The sequence below is a fragment of the Colobus angolensis genome, unplaced genomic scaffold (genome assembly GCF_000951035.1).
Source record: "Colobus angolensis palliatus isolate OR3802 unplaced genomic scaffold, Cang.pa_1.0 Scaffold41, whole genome shotgun sequence".
Lineage (NCBI taxonomy): Eukaryota > Metazoa > Chordata > Mammalia > Primates > Cercopithecidae > Colobus > Colobus angolensis.
The window spans coordinates 2,555,994-2,566,634 of record NW_012117488.1 but is presented as its reverse complement, the minus strand read 5'-3'; the positions used below and the strand labels follow the sequence as shown (position 1 = coordinate 2,566,634).

Genomic DNA, 10,641 nt, shown 5'->3' with positions numbered 1-10,641 from the left:
TCTTTTTTCAAGATTTTTAGTTTCTTTGCGCTGGGTACGTAGTTCCTCCTTTAGCTCTGAGAAGTTTGATGGACTGAAGCCTTCTTCTCTCAACTTGTCAAAGTCATTCTCTGTCCAGCTTTGATACGTTGCTGGCTATGAGTAGCGTTCCTTTGGAGGGGCAGATGCGCTCTGATTTTTTAAATTTTTTGAATTTCCAGCTTTTCTGCCCTGCTTTTTCCCCATCTTTGTGGTTTTATCTGCCTTTGGTCTTTCTTTGATGCTGGTGACGTACTGATGGCGTTTTGGTATGGGTGTCCTTTCTGTTTGTTAGTTTTCCTTCTAACAGGACCCTCAGCTGTAGGTCTGTTGGAGATTGCTTGAGGTCCACTCCAGACTGTTTGCCTGGGTATCAGTAGCGGAGGCTGCAGAAGATAGAATACTGCTGTACAGCGAGTGCTGCTGTCTGATTCTTGCTCTGGAAGCTTCGTCTTAGGGGTGTACCCTGCCGTGTGAGGTGTGAGGTGTCGGTCTGCACCTAGTCGGGGATGTCTCCCAGTTAGGCTACTCAGGGGTCAGGGACCCACTTGAGCAGGCAGACTGTTCTCAGATCTCAGCCTCCGTGCTGGGAGATCCACTGCTCTCTTCAAAGCTGTCAGACAGGGTCATTAACACCTGCAGAGGTTTCTGCCGCTTTTTTTGTTTTATTGCTATGCCCTGTCCCCAGAGGTGGAGTCTACAGAGACAGGCAGGCCTCCTTGAGCTACTGTGGGCTCCACCCAGTTCGAGCTTCCCAGAGGCTTTGTTTACCTACTTAAGTCTCAGCAATGGAGGGCGTCCCTCCCTCAGCCTTGCTGCTGCCTTGCAGTTAGATCTCACACTGCTGTGCTAGCAGTGAGGGAGGCTCTGTGGGACCCTCCCGGCCAGGTGTGGGATATAATCTCCTGGTGTGCCATTTGCTAAGACCCTTGGTAAAGCACAGTATTAGGGTGGGAGTTACCTGATTTTCCAGGTGTTGTGTGTCTCAGTTTCTAAAGGGATTCCCTTCCCCTTTGCGCTTCCCAGGCGAGACGATGCCTCGCCCTGCTTCAGCTCTCGCTGGTCGGGCTGCACAAGCTGACCAGCACCGATTGTCTGGCACTCCCCAGCGAGATGAACCCGGTACCTCAGTTGAAAATGCAGAAATCGCCCGTTTTCTGTATCGCTCCCGCTGGGAGCTGGAGGCTGGAGCTGTTCCTATTCGGCCATCTTGCTCGCACCCCTCCTGTATCTTTTAAATAATCTGTTCATTTCATCCAAGTTGTCAATGTACTAACATAAAATTATCCCTAATATTACCCTATTATTGCTTTCATGTCTGTATGATCAGTAATTATATTCCTTCTTTCATTCTTCATATGGTACTTTGAGTTTTCTCTTTTTTATTGGTCAATCTAGTTTTATTGGTCAAAACTTTTACTTACTGTTCTTTTCAAAGAACCAGCTTTTGGTTTCACTAATTTTCTCTATTGTTGGTTTATTTCTAGCCTTTCATTATGGATTTGTATAGCCTGGGGAGTGAGTTATGTTGAGTGGGTCTGAGATGGAGGTCTGTAGGGTGGGCCAGGGATTGAGAGTCTATGAAGAGCAGGGATTCTCACCAGTGTCAAACCCTGTGACACAGGTAAGTTTCACTGCTTTTCCCTGTGCTATTCCCAAAGCAAAACCCTTCTATGAATTTTTATAGTTAGACCACTATAAAAGCCAAAAAAGGCTTCCTCCTATACCATTCCCCTCCCCATTTCCCACAATATCATGAAAGGAAAAGACAAGTGGTCAGACATACGATAACTGCATGGCTTTTGGCACAACAGATACAAGTCTACAGTTCAAAGGTACATCTGATCTAGAATATCTTTGGCTATCCTAGGCATTTCATTACAGAAGGATGGGAGTGAGTTGGGACAGGGAGGAAAAAGGTAACTAGTTGGATATAGAGTATATTAAATAAAGGGTCAGTGCTGAGGCTGCATAAATGTTGATGAGATAGAAAAGACACATCTCAAGAGAATATTGTTCCTTATCTTGTTGCCATAGGATCATATCTTGGAGCAACAGTAAAGTAAGGGCCAAAAGAAAAATGTAGAGGGGCTGGAAGTAGAGGAAGGCTCATCCCAGGACATAGGGCAAGGGCAGAAGTTTCTGTGTTGCTAAGATGGGACAGCTGGTCCCAGAAAGTCACTTACATATGAATGACAGAAGTGCACACGCACACACACACACACACACACCCTAATATAAAATAAAAGCTCACGCCCCATATGGTCTTGATATACTTACAAAGCCTCGTGTATACTGATTCAGGCTATCGATTGCTGCAATCTTTGATAATTCTTCTTTTACATATGTAGGAGGGGATATATCTGGAAAGCCTTGGCCAAGATTCACAACAGAAGGGTCTGCAGCCAATTTGGTAAATTCAATCCTAAGATTGAAAAAAATACTAACATTAATAAGTTCTACAATTACAAAGTTTGCTCTTTTACATCTTATAGTCTTATCACAAAACTGACAAATAAGACCCTAGTTTAGTCCTATAGGTTTTAAAAAATGAGTTTCCAACAAAAATTTACCACCCACAAAATCAGTTTACCAAATAGAATGATGGCTGAATTTATGAATCCAATGTCCCTTACAAACCTCAGTTTCACGCTACCCATATTTTAACCATATATATATATATTTTCTCAACAATTCCAGCTGCTGCTAAGTTCTTTCATCAACTATTAGAGAACAGAACGAATAAGAAAAGTTCCTGGATTGGAAGGTAAGTTCCATGAGGGCATTAACATTTGTCCTTTTCTATGCCATATGTCCAGTGTCCAGCACAGGGCATGGCACATGTGCCAAATGAACAATTCAGTATATGGATTGCTAACTTCCTTCCATTTTCATTTAATGGATGAATTAAATGAGGACCTTTATTAATAGATGGGGCAAAAAAACTCCCATCTAAAGATATGAAAATATGTAGGAAAACCTCACTAAATTATTATTATTATTTATTTTAAGATACTCACCACATATTACTATCAAGTCCTTCAATCCGTTTTGCATTTGTGAATTTCAATGACATTTTCTGAAATACATAAATATTGAAAAGGAATTGCCGTAGTCAAAATTTTAAAATGCCAGTAAATCATGGGTCACTTTTCTTCCTTTCCCCTACTGTTCCCACGTAAATAGTAGTTCCATAAAGATAAATCTTAGACTCCAACACAAAATTCTGAAGAGGAATTCATCTCCCACCTACTACTGAAGGAATGCCTTTTTTTTTTTTCTCAGACATGGTTGCCCAGGTTGGAATGCAGTGGTGCGATCCTGGCTCACTGCAACTTCAACTGCCCAGGCTCAAGCAATCCTCCTGTCTCAGTCTCCTGAGTAGCTGGGACTATAGACATATCCCACTGTGCCAAACTATTTTGTTGTTGTTGTTGTTTGTTTGTATTTTTTATAGAGACAGGGTCTTGTGGTGTTGCCCAGGTTGGCCTCAAATTCCTGGCCTCAAGTGATCTTCCTACCTTGGCCTCTCAAAGTTTGGGATTACAGGTGTGAGCTACCATGCTTGGCTGGAAGGAATGCTTTTTAAAAATGAAATTTAGATGTTCATCTTCTCACCTAAGGACAAAAAGTATCATCCTACCCTAGAAAGCTAATCAGTTTGAAGGCTTGTAATGTAGTAAAGAGAACAATAATAATATTTAAAAAGTCAGTTTAAAAAAATATCTTCAGCCATGCTCTGAAGATCATTTTAGGTAAGATGTGCTAAGAGTTTCACAAATAAGTTCCTTGTATGACATATAGGAAAGACTCAACAAATGGTTTTAAAGCTACTCACTAAGGGGTTCCGTAATTATTGCTAACGTTATTGAGTACTGAGTATGTACTAGGTACTGTTCTAAGTGCTTTACATAATTACCTCATTATTAATGTATATTTAAAAAATATGTAGTAGTTGTATTACATAGTTAGAACTATGAGGCACAGGGGTACAGAGAGGTTAACATCACACAGCTTTTCACATCTGCTCAAGTTTATGAAAGCCAGTAACATTTAAACCCAAGCAGGTTCAACTCAGGATCTGAACCCAGACAGTCTGACTCCAGAATCTATACTCAGAACTATTAGATAATTTTATACTGTCTTTTATATAATAAGACCTTCTAAAATTATTACTAGAGTGCTGCCTCTTAAAAGTATATTATAAATTTAGGATGAGCTTACTTATACCAAGAAAGCTAAGGCTGTGGTAGAAAAATAGGAATTAAAATTATCACATAGCATACAATTTTTTAGTTCTTTAGATTCTAAAATTGAGTTTTATACTATCTCTCAAAAGTATTGAATTAGCTTTGAGTTCATTGTTAACAAGCTGGTAGAAATAAAAAAATGATTGACAGCATTTTTGCAAAGAATTTTCTAATAGAATATTAATGTAATTTTAATTCAATCTAGGAAGAAGATAACGATCATGGTTATTAAATAGACCATTGTTCTCTTTTTTTTTTTTAAGATGTAAAATACTATTTATAAAAGTCAAGTAAGAAACCAGCTACCATAAATCTTTTTACAAAGATAAATGTAATGTGGCTTACTACTTCTAAAAATTGTTAGGGAGGTCTGGAATGAGTGGTTTCAAAAATGACTCTAGGGAAAATAGAGACTGAATTATATATTATTGTGATGTACAACATATTAACTATATATATAATAATAATAATACTGCAATGGGGAGTAATTAATCTTTGGGCGTGCTACTTCCTGACAAGTACGTTTCTTTTTCAAAGTATTTGCTGTAACCAATTAATTTTTAAATGTTAGTTTTCAAAAAGTTTCTACTTGAGATACTTATGTTATTCTTATTAATACCAGAAGTCTAGAATAGTGATAAAATGCCTATAAAATAAAATAATGATTGTTCTTGCATCTTCTGTTATTGTTACAAATACACATTAAAATAGGTAACATTGCTACACCTGGAAATTAAAAATATCCAAATCTGTTAGAAAGAAGTGGAAAAGGAAAGAAAAATGGAAAATTCTTATTTAAAAATGGATCTGAAGTCCTTGTATTTCTTAACAACTTGACTTATCAAATCACAGTTTATCTTCTTTCTGAAACCAAGTTGTGTCTTCCACCATTCATTCACGTGATATGTCAACTCTCCATTTTGTAGGTCTCAGTTTGAATTTTCTTGAATGTTTGCAAAACTGGTACTGGACTTGAGACGTTTGGGCAGAATGAGTTTGCGTTTCTTTTGTTCTGAGTGAAGAAAACTACTAAGGTAGAAGACAACAGGTAGAAAGAGAATGAACACAGAAACAGCAATTACAGGCACTGTGTCACTGCAAGGGACTGAACAGTTGAAAGTTCGACTCCAAAGTTTTCGGGTGATGTTCATTGCATCTTCCACGTCAATACATAAATGTGTTCCAGGTTCAGCCTTATTCTCAAGTTCATTCATTTTTTGCATTTCACTGTACAGACTACTCAGAGTTTTGTATGCTTCACGACAGTTTTTGCATACTTCTGAATAATTTTTTGTCTGTAAAAGACTATGTGCATTCCCCTGAAGGTTATGCTCAAAGCAGGTCAGGGTGTGATTAAACAGATTAAGGAAATATACTGTGCTGTTTGATAATTCTTCACTGTTGTTCGTTAAACAATTTGCACAATTTGCCTCCTGCCATGTGGTATTAAAAAACTCTGAGAGAATCACAACTATTTGCATTCTATCTGCCATTAAGAGACTTCTGGCACAACTCTGACTCTCTGAAGTATTCCCCACGGCTCGGCTGATGTTGTCCATCTTGCTGACGACCTGTTGGAAGAGGGGGTAGCAGGTCTGACAGAGGCGCACGGGCCGGGCGCTGCGCACCAGACACCCTGTCAGCTCTGCGCTGCTGTTGGCAAAGTCCAGCAGGAGCTCCCGGCACTCGGGATCCAGATCCGGCAGGTCCGGGGGCAGCGACAGAGGCCCCAGCCTTCCACCCTGCAGCAGGGACAGGGACAAGTCCTCCACCTCCAACAACTGCTGCTCCGACAGGAGGTCGTGGAAGACCCGGTGCGGACTGCTGCCGAAGGGGAGCGCGCCCAGGGCCAGCCCCGACCACAGCAGCAGCTCGAGCGGCAGCCACGGAGGCAACGAACACCTCTGCCGCGCGGCTGTCGGCCCGGCTCCATCACGGGGCTCACACACCCCAGGGCGCCCACCACCACCTCTCTGCCCCCAACCGGCACCGCGGACAGCCGCCACTCAACCATTGTTCTCATTCTATTCTAAATAATGGAACCAAGAAAAATACCTTTTTTAGTTTCATATTTTTAGTCTTTGAAACTCCAGTGAAGTAAATCACATGAAAATTCTCTAGAGGTTAAAACGCTTGCTAGAATAGCATTATAATTACCCACCTGAACCTGATGCCATTCCAGAGACAACAGTTGTACAACTACCAAGTTCTAGCATGACAGATAGAAACATATATCTTAACAAATGCACTTTTCTGTCTCTAAAACAATGTTTAAAGCTTAATTCATTCAGTAGAGACCACAAACACAAAGGATGATTTATACACAAAAAAGTGAGGATGATGTGCTGTAGATAATTTAGATGCAAAGTCCAACTTTACTTAAAATTATTTAGGTAAGTGAGGTTGAAATGCACTTTCAGGTTTAATTTTCTTTAAAATTTGTTTCTAGACCGGCCTCTTCTCTCATTGCTCCTCCTGCTTCCTCTTCCCTCCCAATTCTATGCCACACCCATTCTAATTTTTCAAATAGTCCATGTTCTCTCTCATTTCAGTAGTTTCATGTGTGATCTTTGCTATGCCCAAATGCTCTTTCTGTACCAATGTTTCTCAATGTGTTTTTTTTTTTAAATCATTGTCCACCTAAGGAGACCTTCTTAGAATTTTTTTCCTAGTCATCTTCCTTCCCCTCAATTAAATATTAAGAAGAATGCAATTTTGTCAGGTAGGATTGAGCTTTGGATGGTGACAAAACGGTGTGATAGCTAAGATTTATCTTGTCTGCCAAGCATCCATTTTCTTCTCTTGGGGGAGGTCATGCCCTTGTTGAGAATGTATGTTCTCTACTCAGTCCAATTCCTGGTCCCCACCACCCTTCCTTGCACTTGGCTAACTCGTATTCCACCTGCCACGTGCAGTTCTCAAATTTGACTTCATTCCCTCCTGAAAGCCTTCCTTGGTTCCACGAGTCAGGGTCAGGTGCTTCTCCTATGTGCTTCCATTAAATGCAGTACAGCAAGTCATCACTTAAAAGTGTCATATAGGTTCTTGGAAACTGCAACTTTAAGCAAAATGATATACAGCATGACCAATTTTACCATAGGCTAATTGAGATAAATAACAGTTCAGTTTCTACAGCATATTTCTGGCCACAAAAACATTGCTAGACTTCTAAATAAAGACTGAAACACTTCTAATATGAAACATGGAAATAAATGTGAGCTATACATACATTTATTTTAAGGAATTTGCTTATGTGTTTGTGAGGGCTGGCAAATCTGAAATCTGCAGAGCAAATTGGAGACTCAGGGAAGGACTGATGCTGCAACTGGAGTCAGAAGAACTCCCTCTTCCTTGAGGACCTCAGTCTTTTCCTCTTGAGGTCTTCCACTGAATGAGGCCCACCCATATTATGGATGGTAATTGGCTTTACTGAAAGTCTACTGATGTAAACGTTAATCTCATCTAAAATATACCTTCACAGCAGTACTTAGACTGATGTTTGGCAAATATCTGGGTACCGTGGCATAGCCAAGGCGACACCATCACAGTGTCCAACATATAGTTATATGCCTAGCACATAGCAAGTTTTTAATAATTATCTGATGAATTAATTTTTTTAAAAAACCTCACTCACATTACAGGGTGAAGTTATAGTGTCAGTTAGCTGTGTCAGTCAGCTAAAGTTAATTTATGCTTCAGTGATAAATGACCCCAAAGTCTTGGTGGCCTAAAATCATAAAGGTTTTCTTGGTCATACTACGTATCCACTGAGGTTCAGCTGCTGCCCTGGTCTGTGTCACTGTCATTCTCAGACATAGGCTGATGAAACAGCATCCACCTGGAACACTGCCTGTTTCATGGCAGAAGGAAGAGGCTCTTAAAAGATTCTGTTAGGATGTGCACACATCGCTTCTTTTCATATTTTATTGGGCAGAGCAATTTCACGGCTAAGCTTCACATCAGTGCGGCAAGGAAATGTAACTGTCCAGCAGGGAAGAGCAGCAAATAATTGTGAAAAACAACATGGCAGAAATGAAGTCTGGAGGTATAATGAGATACATGGTTGTTATGGGTTGCACCACGTTCCCCCTTAGTTTCATATGTTGAAGTCCTAACTCAAAGTTCCTCCGGATGTAATCTTATGTGGATATAGGGTTACTGCAGATGTAATTAGTTAAGATGAGGTCATTAGCGTGAACCCTAATCCAGTATGACTGGTGGTCTTATAAAAAGGTGAGATCTGGACATATACATAAACCCTGTGTGAAGATGAAGGCACAGACTAAGGTGATGCTCCTACCAGCCAAGGAAGGCAGAGATTTCCAGGCAATCATCAGATGATAGTGGGGTTGGGGGGTGTAGAACAATCTTATTCACAGCCCTCAGAAGGAACCGGACCTGCTGATACTTATGAGACTTTTAGTCTCCCGAACAGTGAGGGAATAAACTGCTGTTATTTAATAAGCCACCTAGTTTGTAGTACTTTGTTAAGGCAACCTGAGGGAACTAACACACTGGTGAAAGTTTACAAGACACTATACAATGTTCAGAGTCACCAAGATACAGCAGTAGATGCAAATGCTCACTGTCTAAGTAAGAACTACTTTCCAGAGCAGATCCAGTATCAGGTAATTAAAATAAACCTGGAATCCTACGGGGAAATCAGGGCATGAGTCCCAGGCAAGTAAGGGAATGTCTATAAGGCTTGTATAACTTCTGGATCAGCTAACGCTGTTATATGACTTTGGCTATAGACCTTTGGCGATTAAAGGTCTATACTTCCATGTTATTAACGCAAAACTGCTAGTGAAATCAAAGGTAGTATCTTTTAATCTTTTGCTAACTTGAAGCTAAAACGATAAAGTTCTAGAAATTCACCACCAGGTGGCAATCTTGACAAAGGTAAGGAAAAGATTAAGTCTTTAAAAGTTTGGACAGATGAAAAACACTAATAGTATATGTTGAACCCATGATCTTAAGACCCTAGTACATCAAAGTTTCAATTGTATATATTTTTAGGACTCTTCCCATAAGATCTGAGGCAGGTGAGATGGGGCGGGTACAGAAAAAGTCTTCCTAAATGATGGGCTGAACTGGGGGAATTGAGGCTGTGGATATCTGTGTAGTATGGGCTGTGAAACAAGTCTTCATCCAGAGAAGCCAAGGTTACAGCCAAAAAGTTTAATATTAGTAACAGTAATAATAAGTGCAAGAAAAGACCAGATATAGAAAACGCAAAGCTCATGGTTGGAGAGGGGAGAGGAGAAAACAGAGAAGCAGGCTTGGGAAGCAGATGGATACCACACTTCAGGACAAGGAAAGAGTAGAAGTGAGTACCCCTTTCATGGGGGGCCTGGATGTTGGGGGGCCCAAACTGTTACTGTCTTTTAGATCTATGAAGTAGGGATTTGTAGTTGCAATCATGTGTCATTTAAAAAATATTTTAAATTGTCTCTTAACAAAGTACCGTATATTATTTTATGAATTTTCTGAGTCATAAAAATTTCACTTTTAATTACAATGTATATTTTTGATTGTTTTTGTACCATATTTTACTCATTCATTCCCCTGTTGCTGGGCATTTGTTATTTCCAGTGTCTTGCTGTCTTGCAATGCATTTTGGTGTTTTTTTTTTGAGACAGAGTCTCACTGTTGGCCAGGCTGTAGTGCAGTGGCACTATCTCAACTCACTGCAACCTTTGCCTCTTGGGTTCAAGTGATTCCCCTGCCTCAGCCTCCTGGGTAGCTGGGATTGAGAGGTGAAGCCAGGTGGACTTCCTGGGTTGAGTGGGGACTTGCATAACTTTTCTGTCTAGCTAGAGGATTATAAATGCACCAATTGGCGCTCTGTGTCTAGCTAAAGGATTGTAAATGAACCAATCAGCACTCTGTAAAAACGCACCAGTGCTCTGGGTCTTGCTAAAGGATTGTAAATGCACCAAATCAGCACTCTGTGTCTAGCTAAAGTATCGTACACGCATCAATCAGCATTTTGTAAAATGGACCTATCAGCACTCTGTAAAATGGACCAATCAGCAGGATGTGGGTGGGGCCAAATAAGGGAATAAAAGCTGCCACCCAGCCAGCAGAGGCAACCCATTCGGGTCCCCTTCCATGCTGTGGAAGCTTTGTTATTTCACTCTTCATAATAAATCTTGCTGCTGCTCACTCTCTGGGTCCGCACCACCTTTAAGAGCTGTAACACTCACTGCAAGGGTCTGCGCTTCATTCTTGAAGTCAGCGAGACCACGAACCCACGGGAAGGAAGAAACTCTGGACACATCTGAAGGAACAAACTCCAGACACACCATCTTTAAGAGCTGTAACACTCCCTGCGAGAGTCCACAGCTACATTCTTGAAGTCAGCGAGACC

The 10,641-nt window shown here is 40.7% G+C and overlaps 1 protein-coding gene across 3 annotated transcripts in view; it reads right to left on the bottom strand.

The window, feature by feature from the left end:
- Positions 1 to 10,641, bottom strand: part of CCBL2 (cysteine conjugate-beta lyase 2) — a 62,443-nt gene that overhangs the window by 33,931 nt on the left and 17,871 nt on the right. For all 3 annotated transcript variants that reach the window (XM_011956059.1, XM_011956061.1, XM_011956060.1), the window contains 2 exons: positions 3,039 to 3,097; positions 2,299 to 2,443 (listed from right to left, as the gene is read on the bottom strand). In XM_011956059.1, coding sequence (XP_011811449.1) covers positions 2,299 to 2,443; positions 3,039 to 3,097 — 204 coding nt within the window. The remainder of the gene's footprint in view (positions 1 to 2,298; positions 2,444 to 3,038; positions 3,098 to 10,641) is intronic.